We start from the raw sequence: 21,583 nt of genomic DNA, 5'->3' as shown, positions 1-21,583 counted from the left end.
GACAAGCCTGGCAACTGAGGGAAATGGGTTACAATCAAGAAGGAGACAACACAGGAGGATCAATATAAGCCTTCTAAGTCGAAGAAGTGCAAGTCAGAGAAAGCGGCTTCTTCAAAACCAAATAAAATTAAAGAGATGGCAAAAAGATCCAAAGTCCTACTCCTCCTAGCTCAGAAAATCAAGATGATGATGAAGAAGAGAAAATTCCTCAACAATCACCGAGAGGTAATATTCCGCCATGATCTCCTACTCCAACCGAATCTCCTCATCACAGACCTCCAACCCCACCCCCATCATTGAAACATACAGTTCCAGTTTCGGTTGTTCCGATTTCTCCATATACCACATCACATCCAACGACCCCTTTTCCACCACAACTACCACCAGTTTCTTCCATTTCCATTTCTACAACTACCTTACCGCTTCCTATAATTTCCCAGTCCACCACCACTACTATTCCTGAACCGACAGTAAGGGTTAACTTATCTGATACGGGGGCACCTACTGAAACCGAACCTCTTGTGATTACTAAACCTCTTTCACCTACGCATTCAATCGATTATGGGGCTACTCTCGATGGTGCTAACGATGAGTATGACTCTACGTACTTTAGTCCTTATAGGCTTCCTACTAATGTGGATGATGATGCTCCAATCACTAGCCAACACTTGCAGGGTATTAATGAGAGGTTGGATAAATTGCTTGTTGATAACAAGGCTTATTGTGGTGTTGTGCTAAAAGAAATTGTGGAAACTGCAATTGTGCAATACACTGAATCCATTGACAAATCAACCAAGGCAGTTAATGAATCTGCTTCTACTTGTCGAAAGGCCTCTGCTGATGTTGCCGACATTATTTATACTACTCAGATCTTTCTGGATTCTCTTAAAGGGCATGCCGATACAAATGTAGCCAGAGTGAAAGCCTCTGTGGATTCACTTTCCAAGTGTCTTCAGGAAGAACACACCAAGTTTGAAGATGTTCATTCTTCCATCCGAGTAGAGAAAACTTCTCTTCTTAGTTCAGTGTCTTCTCAGCTGGACTCACTTCATGCAAATCTTGTAAAAGAAAGTGCCTTGAATGAAGAACTTGCTCGCCAAGCCTCTACAATTGAAGTTCAGAAGGTTCAGCTCGCTCAAGCTAAATAGGAAATTGCTTTGTTGAAGACGGAGAGAGTAGTGTTTCTTAGTTGTGTAGGGGATGTGAAGGATATGCTCACCAACATCCTTGGTGCTCATGATCCCATCCTAACCTTGACCATTCGGAATCATCTCACAACCAAATTTCTTCCTGCCCTTGCACTGTTACATGATATGAAGGGTGTTTCAGAGAATTTTGTTGCTTCAAAACAAGGGGGAGAGGGTTCTCATCAACCGAACGCTGATCTTTCTCAACTGAAGGTTAATGTTACAACCAAATTGAAGGATAATGTAGCTTCAGGTTCTAGTTCTCAAGCTAAGCAAAAATATATTATAGATGATAGCGATGATGACATTGAAGAAACTGTTGCTGATGCTCTCAAAATAAAGAAGAGAGACAGAGAGTTGGATGAAAATTTAAAGGTTGCAAGGGAAGCAGAGGAGAGGGAGATGAGAAACAAGGAAGAAGAATAATCCTTGAACTATAATAAGGCCTTGTTTCCCTTATGGACGAAAGAGACACTAATCAATCAAGCTATAGAGTTTCCAAGCATTTATTGGTTGGAACTTGTTGCTTCTTTTGATTGTGACAATTCCAAGGACTCGCAGTTCGACATGCCGATAACAAGAAAGGCATTCACATTTCATTGTTTTGATTGGACTGCCAAGGTGCCTTTTCCTCATCCAAAGGTCGACAGAGAGCTTATTGATTTCTATTTGAAGTATCGGCAACCTCAGTCCTTGACATGGAGCGCACAGAAAATAATAAATGTCAAGGTGTTGAAACCAACGCTTGCTGGGAAATTCGTGAATGTCAATTTTAAAATCACTCTAGGGTCTGCAAACTCGGTGTCAATTATTTACCTAGTAGATCTTTCAAATCTAAATCCTCATGATTGGATGCTTTTGTTTAACATTCTGCTCAGTAATTCGAGGGAATATGAGCCGATACTGGAGCACTTTTAGAGAATGTTGGTTTCTTATGTCTTTGAGGTTGTAGGCATGTATCAAGAGATAGAAAAATTGATGAAGAAGAAATTGACTATCAAGTCAACACCAAAACCAGGAGATGTAAATAAAATGAAGATAGGCCAAATTGATTCAACACATCTCACTGTGATGTTTACTAAAGGTGATGGTCATAGATTTTTATTCGCCCTTGTCGATAAACATTTATTTTCAACGGACTGCTTGGAGCACATCATCAACATTATTCATCGGTGCAAGCAGAACTCAAAAGCAGACAAGAAGAACTTCACAGACATGCTTCAGTGGTACATAACGTTCCGTCATCATCATTTTTTTCGTTATCATTCTGAAGGTGTTCAAAACTGTAAAGAAGTCTTCTGCTGCTCAACCGAAGTGAGCTTTCGGTTCCATTGACGCAAAGGGGGAGATTGTAGAGCTTAATTGTGTTGCGTCATGGGCTTTATGTTTTGTATTCGGATTGTGCCTGTCGATCCGTGATTATCTAGTAGGGTTATACTATTCATATTCATGCATGCATGGTGATTTTTATTATGTTCATTCTTTGTAATCCTAAATGCCTCTACAGTCAAAGTTCTTAGTCGAACTCTTATGAAGTGTTGAAGTATTTAATCATACGACATATTCAAAGCCATATTTGTGTTCATATTTACATTCATAATTGTTTGCTTGCATAGAATATAATGATCCTAATTGAACTTAGTTCTAACAAGAAGAGATCTAAGGAATGAAAAGTCAAGGTATTAGCTTTATACTCCAAATTGGTATCCAATACCAAGTATATAACGGATCTACAACCTTCTTCATGATCCAAGCTCTTCAACCGTCTTGCTTCTTCAAGAGATTCACCAAAAACACACTTTTAGCCTCACATACACATACACACACACACACACTCAAAATATGGATTTTTTTGCTTAGGGTTTTCTCTGTGGACGTGAAAGTGGCAAGGGTGCCTGGCGGAAAGGACTTAAGGTCCTTTAAATAGGTTGCTAACCCTAAAAATTAGGGTTTCCATGTACAACATCATCTCAACGAGTTGGGTCCGTCGACTCGTCAAGCATATTCTAAAATCCACGCAACTTAATCGATCTCTACATGACGAGTTGGGGGCAACCAACTCGTCGAGTAGGTTCTATATTGAGAGTTTAAAAGCTTTAAAAATTTATACCTGGGAGTTGGGATGTTACATAAGCCCAACGTACTACTCATGCTCCCATAATCACCATTTTGCCACTACGGATTCCCTTTGCCACTTCTTTCCAATCCAAGGATTAAAATGACCTAAGTAAAAACTCAAGGGATGAATTGGAATTTACTTGAAAGCTGGGGTGTTATAGAAATAATGAGTAGAATCTAGGTCTACAAGTTTTCTCTTGATCAAAGCTCCTTATATTACGTTGTTTTACCTCAAAGCTCACCAACACACACTAAAACTCACACAAAGAGGGTCAAATCTTCTCAAGAGGTGCTAGGGTTTCAAAATAAGGCTCAACGTATGCCCAACATAACCAATTTTTTTTTGAAAATGGCACAAATGCCCCCTAAGGACCAAACTGGGTGGTAGTTGTGTAATCCCGACTAAAGTGCCAAATCTTGCTGCACTTGTAGCAGCCTGAACCATATCCCCTGTATGCTCCATCATGTGACTTGCCACACTGGTCACAACGATCCTGACCATGGTGGCCTTTCGATCTCAAATTAAGAACCTTCAGCCTCTTACCCAAATCCTCAGAAACTGTACATAATTCAGATTCCTCTTCTTCTATAACCCCAAATAAATCCCCTCTCTCTGGCCCTCGCCACCATCTCATCCAGTGTATTGCAACTGGATCTGCTCACAAACTACTTGATGTCGCTTCTCAACATCTTGTGGTATCTCGCCTTCTTCATCTCCTCGCCACCACTTACGGTGGAACCAATAACACCCTCTCACGGAACATAGCATTAATCTATGCAACCGTCTTAGTAGTTTGGTGAAGGTCCTAAAACTCCCTTCCTAACTGTTGGACCTTAATAACATATGAAAACTCAACCCGAAACCACTTCATGAAATCCTCCTAAGTCGTTGACTCAACCGGATCGCCTCCTAAGGCATGTCGAACCACCTCTCACCAATCTCGAGCTCCATATTTTAGAATATAGGAAGCAAGTACGACCTTTTCCCTTTCAGGGAAACAACTAGTACGGAAGGCATTCGTGACATCCACTAACCAATGCCTACTTACAATCAGGTCCTTCTTCCATAAGAACTTCGGAGCCCCACATGCCTGAAACTCATGGAAAGTCAAATTCTGAGCTCCCATCATTGCCACCATCTCAGTATGAAAAGCACCCATATGCTCATCCAGAATCTCCAAGATACCCTCCTTGATCGTACCGAAGATCATAACATTATGCTCAAGAATATTGGGGATAATCTCAATGGAAATGAACTCCTGCATCTGATCATCCATATGTCCATCCCCAGAGCCTGAACCTCAACCATCACCAACATCAGAACCACTACCAGATCCTACTCAAGTGATCACAATACTTGTAACACTGCGAAATTTCAAATAACATTTTCATTTTTAATATCACATAAACTCATTGTCACATTTCTTAAAAACCACAAAAGGTAGAAGTTGTCAAAACACAAATCAACAATGTTTGATATAATCCTAGAATCCTTGAAATCACGATCTCTAACTGGTGTGTACAATCAAGTCGGCACCATCCCGCGATCCTGAAAAGTACCTGAAACACATATCACAACTCACGGAAAGCACGAAGCTTAGTGAGTTCCCCATGTAACATCCGAAAAATACAGACCACAAATTTTCATTTTTAAAATTATTATAAATCCATAATTCATCCATCAACATAAAGAAACCAATAACCATGTACCTCAAAACATCATGTCAAATATTGTATCAAAATTAAATAAGAAAAATATCAGAGTCTAAAACGATCCCAGGCAGAATTTATGGTGTGTGCCATGCAAACATCTCCATCGCTTCCCCATGCTAGTGGAAGTACCTGAAACCAAAGCTAAAAATTGTACGCACAAATCTTAGTGAGCTCCCCTAAACTACAACATACAAATATAATAAAACATACTAGGCCTTGCACACTGCATTGGGTCCTACCCGGCATCGGACAGAAGTCTGAAATACATATCATAGCAACAAGCACATAACACATACACATATAACATATAAAAATAAAAGACTTCGTTGGGCTTACCGCGACATTGGACCTAAGTCCGGTACACATAACCTATTAGCTAATTCTACATTGGGCTTGCCCTGGAATAAGTAAGAAATAACATGCATGAATCATAAAGACATCAAGCATACATATACTCTTCTTAGGACCGCCCCGACTTCAGATCGAAGTCCTAAACATATAAGCTACATTGGGCTAACCCTGACATCATGCCCTATCCCGACATATACTAACATACATAAATGGGCCGTCATTGGTGCCTTTGACCCATTCCTACCAAAGGGAACCTCACCTCTCTATTTAGATGTTGAAACTTGTGCAAAGGTAACTCTGACCACTGCTCTGACTACTCCCCGGCTATTATGACCAAACTTTACACCTAGTCAAAGACTGAAAATCCTTCTAAGGGTAAAATAACTATTTTACCCCCCCCCCCCCCCTTTATCCAAATTGGACCATGACCTGGGCCTAATCCTTTTCTAGTCCTTCCAAACCCATTAAGGCCGATTAAAGTTCTCAAATGACCTAATTTTCCAAACTCGACCCAAATCCTCAAATAGGCTTTCCTCCTAAGCCCAAACTAGTACTTGGGCCCATAATTGACTCCTGAGGGCCCATCACGACCCAACACCCGCTAAGCCCAAAACTTGGCCTAAACCGAGGCCCAATGACATGAAACCCACAATCTAGGTGTATGCTGAGTGTACTTGTCTATATGCTACGCGTACAGCTTCCATATGTTGTACGATGCGCATAATGGTGTGTACGCCCAACTTACTCCCATGTTAAATCATTTTATTTGAAGCTGCTTAATCCCTTATGACACTATATTCAAACTACAAATGTGAGTCTAATAATTCTTCTTAACCCATAAAGTCAATCACTTGGTGGCTTGCAACCCACCAAATGAGCCCAAACATAGAATAATAGCAACTAACTTAATAAAAATGGCTAGATCTCATGTGTGGTTACATAAAAGCCTTAAAGGTTGAAACTTTACTACACAAATGGATACTTTGAGCTCCATGGGTGGCAATCGTAAGCTCAAAATCGAAGTTGGGTGATAAAGGTCCATCCTTTGGAGCGAAAAAAATCCTTAGCTTCATATCTCTAGATCTAAGCTTCTAAGAGGAAAGTTTGAAACTTTTATACCTCATTTGAATGCCGAAAGATGCAATAGTCCTAGATCCTTGAGCTCAATATACTCAAGTTGTTCTTCTCTAACTCTTCTTTTCTTCTTCCAAGCTTTTATTCACCAAAAATGAGCTCAAAAGGTCAAATACACACAACAATGTAGTATGAGGATGTATTAGGGTTTTCTGAGGGAGAGGGACTGGAAAGGAGGCCAGGGGAGGCTATAATGGGTATTTATATGTCTTAAACCCTAAAAATTAGGGTTTGGCATCTGCTCATGTACGTTAAGCGTACATATTGGTACGCTGCGCGTACGTGTCTGCGTCTTCTGAGTCCAATGAGCCTTTATGCCCTGCGTATGCCAAGGCTATGCCCAATATACGACTTATGGGCTGCCGAATTTTCTCGGTTGACTAGATTAAGTCAATTCCTTAATCCTTCTATCTACCTTTAGCCCAAGAAATAATTAAGAAATATAAAATAAAATAATAACTCAAAGATGGACGTTACAATTCACCCCCACTTGATCAGACTTCGTCCTCGAAGTTTGCTGTTGCATCCGGAAAAAACTCTGGGTAGTGCTACCTCATCTCCTCCTCAGGCTCCGAAGTCAACTCAGAACCCTTACGGTGCTGCCACTGCACCTTCACTAATGCAACCCTCTTGTTCCTCATCTCTATCGTCTTGCGATCTACAATCGTCATTGGTCTCTCAATGTAGTTCAGTTTGTCATCAACCTGAATATCCTCAAGGAATACCACCGTTGAATCTTCCACCAAACACTTATGTAGTTGGGAAATATGGAAGGTGTAGTGAATCTGGCTGAGCTCGACAGGAAGATCCAGTCTGTATGCTACCTTGCCACTTAGGCTTTAATTCGGAAGGGGCCGATATAGCTGGGGCCCAATTTTCCCCATTTTCAGAACTATATGACACCCTTCCAGGGCGACACCTTCAGGAGAATGATGCCGCCGTCTCGAAAGTCCTAGTCCGAATGACGCTTGTCGGCGTAGCTCTTTTTCCGACTATGAGGAGTCTGGAGTCTGCTATGAACCTGCTTAATTCGCTCGATGGTCTTGAGTATTGACTCCGTACTCCCCATGAACCTCTGACTGACCTCACCCCAACAGATTGGGGTCCTACACTTCCTCCCATAGAGCTTCTCGAAAGGAGGCCGGTCTACACTGGTGTGGTAACTATTGTTATATGCAAATTCCCCTAACGGAAGATACGTATCCCAACTGCCACTGAAATCCAAAACACATGCACGAAGCATGTCATCAAGAGCCTAGATCATTCTCTCGCTCTGTGTATCGATATAGGGGTGGAAACAATGATGAAATAGAGATGAACACCCATCTCATCGTGAAACCGCTTTAAAAATATGGAAGTAAAACGGACATCTCGGTGTCACACTACCGAGACAGGTACTCCGTGTCATGCTACTACCTCTCGCACATAAATCTCGACCAACTTCTCGGTCGAAATACTCTCCTGGATCGGTATGAAGTGGGTGCTCATGGTCAACCTATCCATGATGACACAAATCGCATCAACTCCACGTGCAGTCCTGGGAAGCATAGTGATAAAATCCATAGTGATGTCCTCCTATTTCCACATAGGGATGCCTAATGGTTGCATCTTGCCATGAGGCCTCTGGTGCTCTACCTTGACCTTCCTGCAGGTCAGGCACCTCTCATCATACCAAGCTACATCCCGCTTCATGCAAGGCCATTAGTAATCGGGTCGAAGATACCTTTACATCTTCGTCGCCCTTGGATGGATGAAGAACCTATACTTGTGGGCCTCATCCATAAATATCTTCCATACCCCACCCAAGTACAGTACCTAGACCCTCCCATGCATGGTGAGCAACCCACGACTATCATAGTCAAAGGAGGCCACCTGGCCTATAATCCACTCACACTTTCACCGCTCCTCCTTCAGGCCCTCAACCTGCACCTCTTGGATCTGATCTAACAAAGGAGTAATCACTGTTATCCTTAGAAATATGTCTCGTATTGGGGCTGCTACCGCCTTCTGGCTCAGGAGGTCAACCACTACGTTGGCCTTGCCGAGTGTAAAGGATATCACAATCATAATCCTTTACCACATCTAATCACCGACGATGTATCATGTTCAGATTCGACTGATCCATGAGGTACCTAAAACTCCTATGGTCTGTGTAAATATTACAATGGAAGCCGTAGAGGTAATGATGCCAATTCTTGAGGGAGAATACCACAGCCCCGAACTCCAAATTGTGCGTCGGATAGTTAGCCTCGTGGGGCTTTAGCTGTCTCGAGGCATAAGTTATCACATGACCCCGCTGCATCAACACTGCTCCCATGCATGTGATAAAAGCATCACAGTAGACTACAAAGTCATCCATTCCCTCTTGAAGAGTGAGAATCGGTGCCTCTCACAACCTCTGTCTGAGCATTTCAAAAGCTACCTGCTGCTCATGTCCCTAGTGAAAAACCACCGACTTCTTGGTCAGTCGCGCAAACAGAACTCACACTTGGAGAAATTTGCAAAGACTCTCTCCCTACTCAGTGTCCTCAATACCTCTCTCAGGTGCTCCTCATGCTACTCCGGAGTCTTGGAGTAAACCAAGATGTCATCAATGAATACCATTACACACAGATCCAACATCGGCCTACACACACGGTTTATTAGGTCCATGAACATGGCTGAAGCATTAGAGAGCCTAAACAGCATCACCACAAACTCATAGTGACCATAACGTGTCGTAAAAGCGGTCTTCTGCACATCATCATCTCTGACCCGCATATGGCGATACCCTATTGCAGATCAATCTTGGAGAACCAGGTCACACCCTGAAGGTGGTCAAATAAATCATCTATCCCAGGAAGTGGGTAATGCACTTCACTGTTACCTTGTTCAGCTCCCAGTAGACTATTCACATGCAGTGTGGCCCATCCTTCTTTTCATAAACCGGATCACCCCCCCTCCTTATGGTTAACAGCTCGGCCTGATAATACCCTTGTATAGCATCTCTTGCAGTTGTGTAGATAACTCCTGCATCTCGAGAAGAGCCAACCAATATGGACCCTTACCTATCGGAGCCGCACCAGGGACTAGGTCGATCCTAAAATCAACTAGGCTCTCCGAAGGTGTTGAATCAATATGTAACTGTCTTGAACTTCATATCAGAAGTCCCCCTTAGCATTACGGATTCAGCTACCGCAACATGAATTGATGTCATCCGCAGCCTACCACAACTGGAATGAAGACTTAGTTTTATCTTATTTCTTTACATTGTAATGTCAAGTGTACCTTGCGTGGACACTTATTTTGTTACTCTTTGTTCATACTCTGTACTATTCTCGGGCCTCTATAAATAGAGTGTTCTGCTTCTATATCAATACACATCTCTCTTGAATCTCATATCATATATTTTTCTCTCTTTACTCTCAAATATCTTACTGAACTCAAACTCTTATATTAATATCGTAATCTCTCCTCCGGAGCAACCCACTCTTGACTTAATCACTTTGAGCTGATCACACTTATTAACTTGGTTTGATTGCAATCCTTGTTATGAATTAGCTTAAGTTTTTACTTGATATAATTCTTGGTATCATTTATATTTCCTTATATTTCCGCACCTAACTATCTAACTATCTAACTCCAACTTATTATTTTCGAGCTTTATGTCCCTATTCTTACTCCATTTCAAGCTGATGGTGCCCAAACCGGACTTGGAGGAGGTCAAGATCTTTTAGATCATCCCATAAAGGATGATCTTGACAAAATGTAAAATGATGCAATTGCCTTTTATGAAATATCCTGCGGAGTTCCTCCTGACAACTTCAACACTATCATCAATTGCAAATCCATAAAAAAGATCTGGCATGTTCTTCAGAACCTGTATGAAGGCTCTGAGCAGGTACAAGATGGAACATCCTGAAATTCAGTTATAACCATTTAACCCTTATTCCTATTCAAGTTTTCAAGATTAATACCTAAAGGAAAAGTATAGCCGTTGAGTACGTTGGGCGTACTGAAGAGTACGTTATGCGTACTCATGCGCTTACTTTGGATGCGGACCCGCCTAGGTACATTGGGCGTACCTGGGGTTACGCTGGGCGTAGCAGGCCCAGATACAAAACCTAATTGTGACTTGAGCCCTATATAATGAAAGTCAAGGCCTTATCCTCAGCCACCATTTGAGAGACTGAAACCCTAAGAGAGAGCCAACCTTAGTCCTAAGCCTATGTGTGTGAGTTTTTGAGCTTGATGTTTCTTTTTATGCTGTGACGAAGAAGACAGGACCTTTGTGGAAGCTAGTCTGGGAGTGAAAGATTTGGATCTGAGTCTATGATGGTGATTACGAGGATGTTTCACGAGAGGGCGTTGTTTTTCCCTAAACACATGTCTACCGAGCATGCACGTATGAGCTAGTACTTGAGCATTCGGAGGAGGGATATTCGTGAGTTAGTGGCGATCTCGTCATACCAGGCATTTATTGAACTCCAGGAAAATGCCTGGAAGAGGGAGATTGAGCTAGAGATTCAGTTCAAGTCTTAGAGGAGGGACAAGCAACCAGCACATGTGCAGCTGTTAGCCAAGCGGGCAAAGCCTGCTGATTCGAGATATGGGGATCCGAAGGGCCGCACTTGTGGGAAGTGCGGCAGGAGTCGAGAGGTGGTGTGTAGATTTGGGGTGTGTTTCAAGTGTGGGAAGGAGGGGCATTACACGATGGATTGCCCCAGGGGATTCTCAGTTTGCTTTCATTGCAACCAGACCGGCCATCGGAAGGCCGAGTGCCCGCAACTACTGCAGGGATCGACACAGGGATCTGCACCTGCTGCTCGAGCTACTGAGCTGGCCAGCAAAGTCCAAGACACTGAAGGCTCGTGGGAGAACCTTCCAGTTAACAGCGGAGGTGGTCCTCTCAATGCCCGATGTCGTGGCTAGTATGTATTCTTTCCTCTATTTATTTTGAGTTTGAGATATTGTGCTTATTTTATGGTATGAATAGGTACTTTTCTTGTTAGTTTTGTACCTTTCTTGGTGTTATTTGACTCGGGTGGGAGTCGATCATTTGTGTCATTAGCATTTAGTCAACACATCAATATCTATCGAGAGGTGTTGAGTCGACCTCTTCAGGTTTCCATAGCTGACGAGCGAGCGGTTTATGCTACTAAGGTGATTCGGGAATGTGTACTCGACATCTTCGGTGTTGAATTCCTAATTGATCTGGTCCCGATTGCGATGGGGGATGTCTACGTCATTGTGGGCATGGACTGGGTGAGATTATTTGGAGCGGTTATCAACAACGAGCAACAACTGGTGACCATACGACACCCTAGTGTGGTGGGGCGATCCTTACGGTGTACGGCGAGGGTACCCATTCTGGGTCAGCGTTCTGTTCGGTTGCCAGAGAGTGGCAGAGTCTACAACAGGGTTGTAGTAGGTTTGTGGCCTACGTGATGGACACACAAGTGGCCGCGGAGATGCCGAGTTCGGTTGATGAGGTACTGATAGTGCGAGTGTTCCCATATGTTTTTCCCTAGGACTTGCCGGGTGTGCCTCACGAGAGGCATTTAGAGTTTCACATCGATTTGGTTCCGGGAGCAGCACCCATCTCCAAGGTGCCCTATCACCTTGCACCATAAGAGATGCAGGAGTTATCCTCACAGCTTCAGGAACTGTTGGGGAAAGGATTTATCAGACTGAGTAGCTTGCCCTGGGGAGTGCCGAACCTTTTTGTCAAGAAAAAGGATGGGTCACACCGGATGTGCATTGATTACCGGTAGTTGATCAAGTTGACGGTCAAGAACCATTATCCCTTACTGAGGATCAATGATCTGTTTGATCCGTTGCAGGGAGCCTCTTGGTTATGGGCATTATGAGTTCGTGGTGATGCCTTTTTGGCTCACCAATGCACCTGCGGCATTCATGGATCTCATAAACAGGGTGTGCAAGCCGATGTCGGATCGATTGGTGATTGTGTTCATCGATGACATATTGGTTTATTCGAGATCCAGAGAGCAGCATGATGAGCATTTGAGGAAGATCCTCAAAGTTCTGAGATCGGAGAGGCTTTACGTAAAATTCTCCAAATGTGATTTCTGGTTGCGGGAGGTTTGGTTCTTGGGACACCTCGTTAACTAGAACGCGATCTTGGTCGATCCGGCCAAGATTGAGGTGGTTATGAGATAGGAGGTGCCGAGATCCCCTACCGAGATCAGGAGTTTTCTGGGATTGGCCGACTACTATCGGAGATTTATCAGGGATTTTCCAAGATTGTTGTTCCTCTCACCAGGTTGACCAGGAAGGGCGTAACTTTTATTCGGGGTCCTGAGTAGCAGGCCTCACTTGAGACGCTTCGTCAGAGATTATTCGAAGCCCGGATGTTAGCCCAACCAGAAGGGATGGAAGATTTTGTGGTATATTATGACGCATCGATATCGGGTTTGGGTGTAGTGCTTATGCAGAGAGGGCACATAATAGCATATGCATCAAGGCAGCTGAAGCCTCATGAGACGAGGTATCCCACTAATGATCTGGAGTTGGGGGTAGTGGTGTTCGCTCTCATGATCTGGCATCACTGCCTGTATGGTGTTCGAAATACCATATACACGGACCACAAGAGTTTAAAGTATTTGATGGATCAGCCCAACCTGAATATGCACCAGAGGAGATGGTTGGATGTGGTAAAGGATTACGATTGTGAGATCCTCTATCACCCAGGAAAAGCTAATGTTGTAGCTGATGCTCTGAGCCGTAGGGCAGAGAGTGCCCCGATTCGAGACATTTATATGTAGTTGACGGTCATGACACCGGTGTTGGACACCATTCGGGAGGCCCAGGAAGAGGCCGTGTTACAGGCGAAATGCAAGAGAGAGCGGGTGATCGGGCACATGCCTGAGTTCGTTACTGATAGCCAAGGGATTTTGACCTTTTAGGGTTAGATTTGTGTGTCGTTTGGAGGTGGGGCACGTACCATTTTGATGGAGGAGGCGCATAGATCGAGGTTCTCGATCCATCCCGGGGCCACTAAGATGTATCTAGACTTGAAGAGAGAGTACTAGTGGCCATGTATGAAGAGGGATGTAGTGTGGTTTGTAAAGAGATGCTTGACCTGTCGCAGGGTTAAGGTCGAGCACCATCGACTGCATAGCAAGTTGCAACCACTTGAGGTTCCCCAGTTGAAGTGGGAATAGATTTCCATGGATTTCATCACCATATTGCCTAGGACCGCGAGGGTTGTCGATGTAATTTGGGTGATCATTGACCGACTGATGAAGAGCACTCACTTCCTTGCTATCAGTGACAGTTCTTCTGCAGAGAGGCTGGCAGAGTTGTATGTGAGGGAGGTGGTATCGTGGCATGGAGTATCGATCACGATTGTGTCAGATCGAGATGTACGTTTCACTTCCAAGTTCTAGAAGAAGTTCCATGAGGAGTTGGGTACGAAGCTGCATTTCAGTACCGCTTACCACCCATAGACGGACGGACAAAGTGAGCAGACGATTCAGATGCTCAAGGATATGCTTCGTGGATGCGAGCTTGAATTATGCTGACAGACCAATTTCGATTTTGGATTGAAAGATCAAGGTTCTGAGGAACAAGGAGGTACCCCTGGTTCAGGTGCAGTGGCAACATCAGAGAGGGTCCGAGCTGACTTGGGAGCTGGAGTCAGAAATGCGGAAGCAGCATCCAGGGTTGTTTGCGACATGAGACTTCGAGGGCGAAGTCAAGTTCTAGTGGGGGAGAATTGTAACATCCCGAAATTCAAGTATAACCATTTAACCCTTATTCCTTTTCAAGTTGTTAAGATTAATCCCTAAAGGAAAATTATAGCCGTTGAGTACGCTTGGACGGGGACCCGCCTAGGTACGCTGGGGGTACCCAGGGTTACGCTGGGCGTAGCAGGCCCAGATGCAAACCCTAATTATGACTTCAGCCTTATATAAAGAAAGTTAAGTCCTTATCCTTAGCCACCATTTGAGAGAGTGAAACCCTAAGAGAGAGCCAACCTTCGTCCTAAGCATGTGTGTGTATTTTTGAGCTTGAAGTTCCCTTTTGTGTTGTGAAGAAGAAGAGAGGACCTTTGTGGAAGCTAGTCTTGGAGTGCAAGCTTTGGATCTGGGCTTTCATAGGCGAGGACATCACTTGGAGGTAAAAAGCTCAGAACTTTCCTCTTCATTTTGGATTTGTGTTTTATGGGCCATTTTTAAGGTTTAAGTCCCAAAGGTGAAGACTTTATGATCAAAGGGACTCCATGGACCTAGATCTATCCCATTTCATTGTTATATGTGTTATAGATCCATAAAAATCCAATCTTGGTCGTCATTATGGAGTCATGCATTAATTATGGTCTAAATGTGTGAGGGGGATAAGAAGTGGAAGGAGTTATAACCTTTTTAGCCATGAAAAGCCTTAAACGTTTCGACTTTATGACTTAAGTTGCATTAGAAAGCCTAGATCTGGAGTATGAGCCTAGGTCTTAATGGATTCACACTGAAAATGAAGAAAATGTGAATCTGGGACTTACGTAGGGCGTAATCCCAGTACGTACCGCGTAGGGCGCCGAGTCCCCTGATTTTGTTTCGCCGAGGTACGCCCAGCGTACACGAGTTGGAACGCCCCACGTACTGCCTGATGTTGACTTTTGTTGACTTTTAGGGTTTTGGTCAACATTTGGACTTTTTGGTCAAGGAGGGGGAAAATGGTATTTTACCCTTCTGTGGGATTGTAGGAAGGGATTTAATCTAGCCTTGGAGATCCATTATTTATTTGAAGATTTTATTATGTGGTTAGGTGGGGGCTAGACCAGGATATACATGTGCAAGATTACCAAAGACATCTGAGGTGAGTCTTCTCAGTATACATTACCTAGAGTGGTATCTATGTGTAGACTGGAGGGTCTTGTGTGCTATATGTATGTATGAATGTATGTGCATTTTGATATATGTATTATTTTATGTGCATTTTGAGATATGTATGCTATGAGTTGTATAGACCTGACCTGAGGGTTCAACGATATAGACCGCACCGAAGGGTCCAATGAGCTATGACCAAACAAGAGGGTCCAATGAGCTGCGGGACTAGAGGGTCCCGCTGAGGCACATCGACTGGAGGGTCATACTACAGCCTTGATTGCAATATGTGTTGTATGTGGTATTTTGGGGAACTCACTAAGCATTTTTTTCTTACCGTGTTTTGTGATATGTGTTTCAGGTACCAGTGATGATTGCGGGAAGGCGTCGGCATGATCTATACATGCTTAAGGAGTTTTTATATATTGTGAACTTAGGAACTGTTTTTACCGGATGATATGTAAACATTGAATTTCGGGTTTTCTTAATGAATGAATGATGTGTTTAAAAATGAAAAATAGTTTTGAAAATTTTTGTTGATACATAAGATAAGAAGCTTACTACCGCACTTAATGAATTCAATAATTTCAAAGGTCATACGGGAGAAAGCCTTGAGGATTCCTTCAAAAGATTCACCCACATTGTCACCAAGTTATCAAATGTTGGCACTGTCCGCAGAAACCATGAAACCAATCTCCAGTTTCTCAATGATTTAGCAAAACACTGGACTACTGTAAAGATGATAGTCCAAGGTGACACAAAGATTCACTCACTTTCTCTTTTTCAAACTATACAGGGAACTCCAAGAACAAGAACCAACCGTGCTCAAAGATTGTGCTAACTTTGGAGGACCACTCGCTCTGATGGCCTAATCTCCACAAAACCTTCTCAACCTTACTCTCTCTCCTATGAAAAGCCACCGCAGTCATGCGAAGCTGACACAGAGTATGACGATGAAGAAGAATTTCAGAATGCTATTGCTCTGGTTAGTCAGCAGTTCAATCATTTACCTCCAACTTCTTTTCACAAAAATCGACAGTTCACTAAGCCTCCCTTTAACAAAAACTTCAATCCTCAAAAAATCACCCTTGATATCTCAAACACCCTCACCAATTCGCCGCAACCTATAAACACTCATCAAGTTAAATAGATACCGCCACCTACTAAACCAACTGACTCCGGTCCCTCGATAGAAGTTAAAGAAGATGTTGTCATTTGTCATAAGTTCAGTAAAGAGAATCATTTTTACAATGACTGTAAGGCAAATGTAGTCAAGGACAATGCTTTTTATCTCTAAATGGCGCATGAGATAGATGAAAAAGAAAAGGGAAGGGCATATGTGGCCCAGGTGAAAAGAGAACTTCAAGTGTGGTCTTCGGGTGGTGAGGATTAAGACTTCAACATCTAAAGAAAGGTAATGATTTGTATGTTGGCCACTACAGATCACGATGGCTCAACAAAGCATGAAAATAACTACTGCTATATAGCCAAGGAAAGAACTTTGAGCATAATTGAACATGTAAAACTTATGATCCAAACTCTTAATTATAGCATGAATGATTGACAACCATTCCTATACAACCTTAATGACATATGTGCTACCGTCCTTTCAGACTATAACAAGGCCCTAGATGAGAAGAACTTAGCTTCCCAGGATATGTTCCATGTTAAAGGACGTTTAAAAGACAAAAGGTTCAAAGTGGCCATGCTTGAAAGAGACTTAGGATTAGAGAAAGATGCAAAAATGTAATGTGAAACACAGTTAGGCATAGCATTATATCGGAGGGATTTAGTAGAAAAATAAATTGTACGTTTGAATCTTTTAATTGAAAATTTGTTTAATGAAAGCGAGGCCATTAAATGTCTTGTAAATAATGGAATCGTTGATAACACGTACAATTCGGGTTGGTCCAATGGGTACTCCCCCGCAAATGACTCATCACCCCAGTTTGACAATGACTATCTTTATGTCCCTCCTGACCGAAAGTTTCACTTTCCTATTAGTGACAAGACTTTTCCTGAAGAAATAAGAGCTCGCTTCGGTAGACTCCACAACCTGAGTAATAATTGTGTCATCGAGGAAATTCTTCCTGAAACCTCAGATCACTCATGTGATCAAATCCCAATTATTGGCACAATTTATCCCAAGTCTCAGGCTTCATTAGTTGTTGATGAGGAAATTCTTGTGGAAGGAACCAAAGTTCCTATGCATTATCCAAACTTGTCCTCAAACTGTAGTTCGTCTGACTGTAGTTTCGAACCAAAATTACCATCCATAAAGTGTACCAATAATGAATCAACTCTGACTTACTCTGTGGTAGTTTAATCTACTCTACCATAGACGGAACTTAAGAGTATTGTGACCATTCGGCCATTTATTCATGAATTCCAATTGATAATTTTGAATTTGGTTAATGTTCTTAAAGTACTGTTTATTCTAGTTAAAATGACTCAAGTCCTCATTTTAGAAAAGAGTCGAAAAAATTCAAGGAAACTGCATTTAAACCTCACTGACTACGGTTTTGCAAAATCACAGGCAAAACAAGCTTTTAAAGAACTCAAAACTCGTGGGAAAAAGAAAGAAAGTTTTTCAAAACACAAAACCAAAATCTCCTAACAAAAGGGTCCTGAAAAACATGATTGGATTTCAAAAGACACTTCAATCGAGAAAATAGACAAAAAAAGGAATGTGCATTTCCAAAAGCTTTTTCAATGTCCTCTGACAAGATCCAAAAAGATGTCAAATCTTTTCATAGATATCACTTTCAAAATTATTCCTCAGATGACCCAAAGTGGAAAAGAATTTTGCCAACTCTCACACTTCAAAAGTCACATCAATTTGACAAACAAACAAAACCTAGGAGGAAATCAAAAGCTAACAAAAGATCTAAACATAGGCGGAATTCCATTGCCCAAACTTTTTCAAAACCAAAGGGCAACTCTGTTAAATCTCGTCTGGTTACAAGCCTCACACCACACCCTCTGGACCACTAACCAGGTGTAGCGTTTGTGTAAATGAGAAAAATATCACCTTTGGATTTTATTATCGTAAACGACCAAATCAAGTCCAACCTCATAATCCTCCAAAACCTGTTACTCATCCTAAACCTCATAATCATCTGAAACCTCGTAACTTTCAGAAATTTCGTAATACTCAAAAGACCTCAAAACATCTAGGTCTAGGTTTGAAAGTTGATACGCAACCTGTCCCCACCATCTCCTCTCATGCATCTAAGAAAAATTCTTTCACAAACCTGGGCTCCAAACTTGTTTGGGTGCCCAAACTAACCGTGTAATTTTCAGGCCTTGTGCAATGAGGGACAAGAAGATCAGTGGCTGATTGATAATGCTTGTTCTTTGCACATGACAGGAAGGTTAGAGTACCTTCGAGATTTTAGGCCAATCAACAATGGAGAACATGTAATGTTTAGTAACAACTCCAATGGTATCATTGGAGGTTATGGTGTTCTAACAACTGGGAACTTCTCAATACAGAAGGTTGCTTATGTCAAAGGCCTCATGCATAATCTCATAAGTGTAGGCCAACTATGTAAAGCAGGTCATCGGGTTAAGTTTGATAATGAATTCTGCTATATCATGACAAGCGATAGGAGCACCTGCTTGATCAAATCTAAATCTGAAGGGACCATGTACCCTTTGGATGTCTCATTGATCATGGGGAAACCGCAACTATGTGTTATGTCCAAAGCTTTATTCAAAGTTAGTTGGTTGTGGCATCGCAAGCTAGCTCATCTGAACTTTTGGTACATCAACAATCTTGTCACTGAAGAAATCATCTGAGGCTTCGCAATCCTGATGTACAACAATGAAGCACTATGCCCTGCTTGTGAGTGTGGAAAACAATCAAAGGGATGTCACCCTCTGGTTATTGATTCATCAATTACTGAACCTACAGAGTTGTTGCACGTTGACCTCTACGGTCCATCTACCGTAACCAGTGTCGATTACAAGAAATATATACTGGTTATAGTTGATGACTTCACTCATTTCACACGGGTCTTCTTTTTTAGACTCAAGTCCAAAACAACGTAGGTTCTTATAAACATCATTAAAGAATTGAACTCCAAATAAAACTATGAGTTTGTAGAATCCGAAGTGACAATGGAACCGAGTTCACTAACCATCTCATGGATAATTTCTTGGTTTCCAAAGGTATTATTCACAACTTCTATGCTCCCTACACACCGCAACAAAATGGAGTAATAGACCGAAGGAACTGTACTCTCGTAGAAGCAGTCAGGTCTATGTTAAACTTTCAAAACCTTCCTCTATACTTTTGGGCTTAGGTAGTAGCAACAACAAGCTTTGTCCAAAATTGAAGCAATGTCTACAAGCGTCTCAACAAAACACCTTATGAGGTCCTCAACAATTGAAAATTGAATGTTCGATTCTTCCACATATTGAGGTGTAGATTTTTTGTGATAAAAAACAAGGATCATCTTTAAAAATTTGAACTGAAGTCAGATGAAAGCATAGTCCTTGGCTACTCAACAAACAAGGCGGCATATCGAGTCCTAATCATACGCAAATGACTAATAGTTGAAAGTTTCAATGTCAAATTTGATGACTGTTACGTCCGCAACATTGATCCTTTGAATGAAAAAAAGAAATCTTGGAAAGTGGTATCCAAGCCTCTTCGGGTCATCTCAACATCATTGAAATCAATTATGACGACCTCTTCGATCCCGTAGAGACTGCTTAACAGTCCGAAATTCTTTTGTCCCTAGAAGCTCAGCAATAACACGCATAAGTATCTGGACCTTCCATCTCTGATGACTAGTCTCATGGTACTTCCACCTCACCAATTGAGGGGAAAAGCAATACTCCGGTTCTTACAACAACCATCGACGTTCCAGTGCTTGAAGATACAACACATGTTTGCATCCGTAGAGGCTCTAAACCATTAAATGCTTCCTCTAACCCGGATCAAGAATAAAATATTGACACAAGAACTGATCAGAGGGTTATTATGCACTCTCTATCCCAGAGGGATCCATCTTCTATCTGCAATCTAGGGGAAACCTCATTCTGACACTACTCCTTCAGTCCAAGTCCAAGATTCTTCTGTCGGCTGCTCACAAGTCGAGGGGGAATCGCCTTCTCCCTCTACAGAATCCTATGACGTTGTTGACATCCCTACCACTACAGCTGCTGATCATCAATAATCACATTTAAATATCTGGAAAAAAGAACACCCCGCAGGTTAAATCATTAGAAACCCAACTGCTGACATGCATACTCGATCTTCTCACGATCTTACAGACAACTGCCACTATGCAACATTTATATCCCCAGTCGAGCCTCGATCCATTAAGGAAGCTCTCCTAGAGCCTGACTGGATCTCTATCATGCAAGAAGAGTTAACTGAATTTAAAAGAAACAAAGTGTGGAAACTCGTTACGAAGCCTAAACACCACATTGTTGTTGGAACAAGATGGGTATACAAGAACACAGTCGATGAATCTGGTGCGGTGGTTCATAACAAAGCAAGGTTAGTTGAAAAGGGGTATATTCAATTAGAAGGTGTTGATGATGATGAAACATACGCCTCCGTAGCTAGGATGGAAGCAATACACATCTTCTTACCATACAAAGTAAACAAAAATATCAAAGTACATCAAATGGATGTAAAAAGCGATTTCTAGAATGTTGAATTGGAAGAAGAAGTCTACTCGCGACAACCTCCAAGCTTTGAAAGTCTAGAGTTCCCATAATATTGCTTCAAGCTTGAGAAAGCAGTTTATGTTCTTAAGCAGGCACCAAGGTCATGGTATGAGACTCTCTCTAAGTTTCTTGTCATGTCAGGATATAAAAGAGGAGTGATTGACCCCACATTATTTCGAAAGGCAAATGGTATTAACCTTATGCTTGTACAAATATATGTGGATCATATCATATTCATGTCAACAGATCAAGGTATGGCGGATGGATTTACATTGCTCATGACCAAGAAATTACAAATGAGCATGAATAGAGAGATTAAATTCTTTCTACGACTTCAAGTGAAACAATTCACTCAAGGGATATTCATTCATCAGGAAAAGTATACCTCTGAACTATTGAAGAAATATTCAATGGATAATTTCTCCTCTACCAAGGTTCCTATGGCCTTCAAATATAAGGTTTGTGTTGATCATTTCGTAGAATTAGTAGTTCATGAGACTTATAGAGGCATGATTGGTTCATTGATGTACCTCACAGCAAGCAGACAAGATATATTCTTTGCAACAGGCTTAT

General features: G+C 42.1%; 1 protein-coding gene across 1 annotated transcript; it reads left to right on the top strand.

Annotated features, from left to right (window-relative positions):
* Positions 1 to 20,577: 20,577 nt before the first annotated feature.
* On the top strand, positions 20,578 to 20,991 carry LOC145045034 (putative mitochondrial protein AtMg00820). Its single transcript, XM_078993382.1, has one exon. The coding sequence runs from the start codon at positions 20,578 to 20,580 to the stop codon at positions 20,989 to 20,991; it is 414 nt and encodes a 137-aa protein (XP_078849508.1).
* The last annotated feature ends 592 nt before the right edge of the window (positions 20,992 to 21,583 follow it).

The sequence above is a fragment of the Lactuca saligna genome, chromosome 5 (assembly GCF_052625555.1).
Source record: "Lactuca saligna cultivar CGN05327 chromosome 5, ASM5262555v1, whole genome shotgun sequence".
NCBI classification, from domain to species: Eukaryota; Viridiplantae; Streptophyta; class Magnoliopsida; order Asterales; family Asteraceae; genus Lactuca; species Lactuca saligna.
Note: the sequence above shows the minus strand (reverse complement) of the source record. Positions and strands in the feature narration are given on the sequence as shown.

Bases quoted from the DNA above. Each gene is read 5' to 3' on its own strand.
- LOC145045034 (XM_078993382.1), top strand. From the start codon at position 20,578: ATGCATACTCGATCTTCTCACGATCTTACAGACAACTGCCACTATGCA.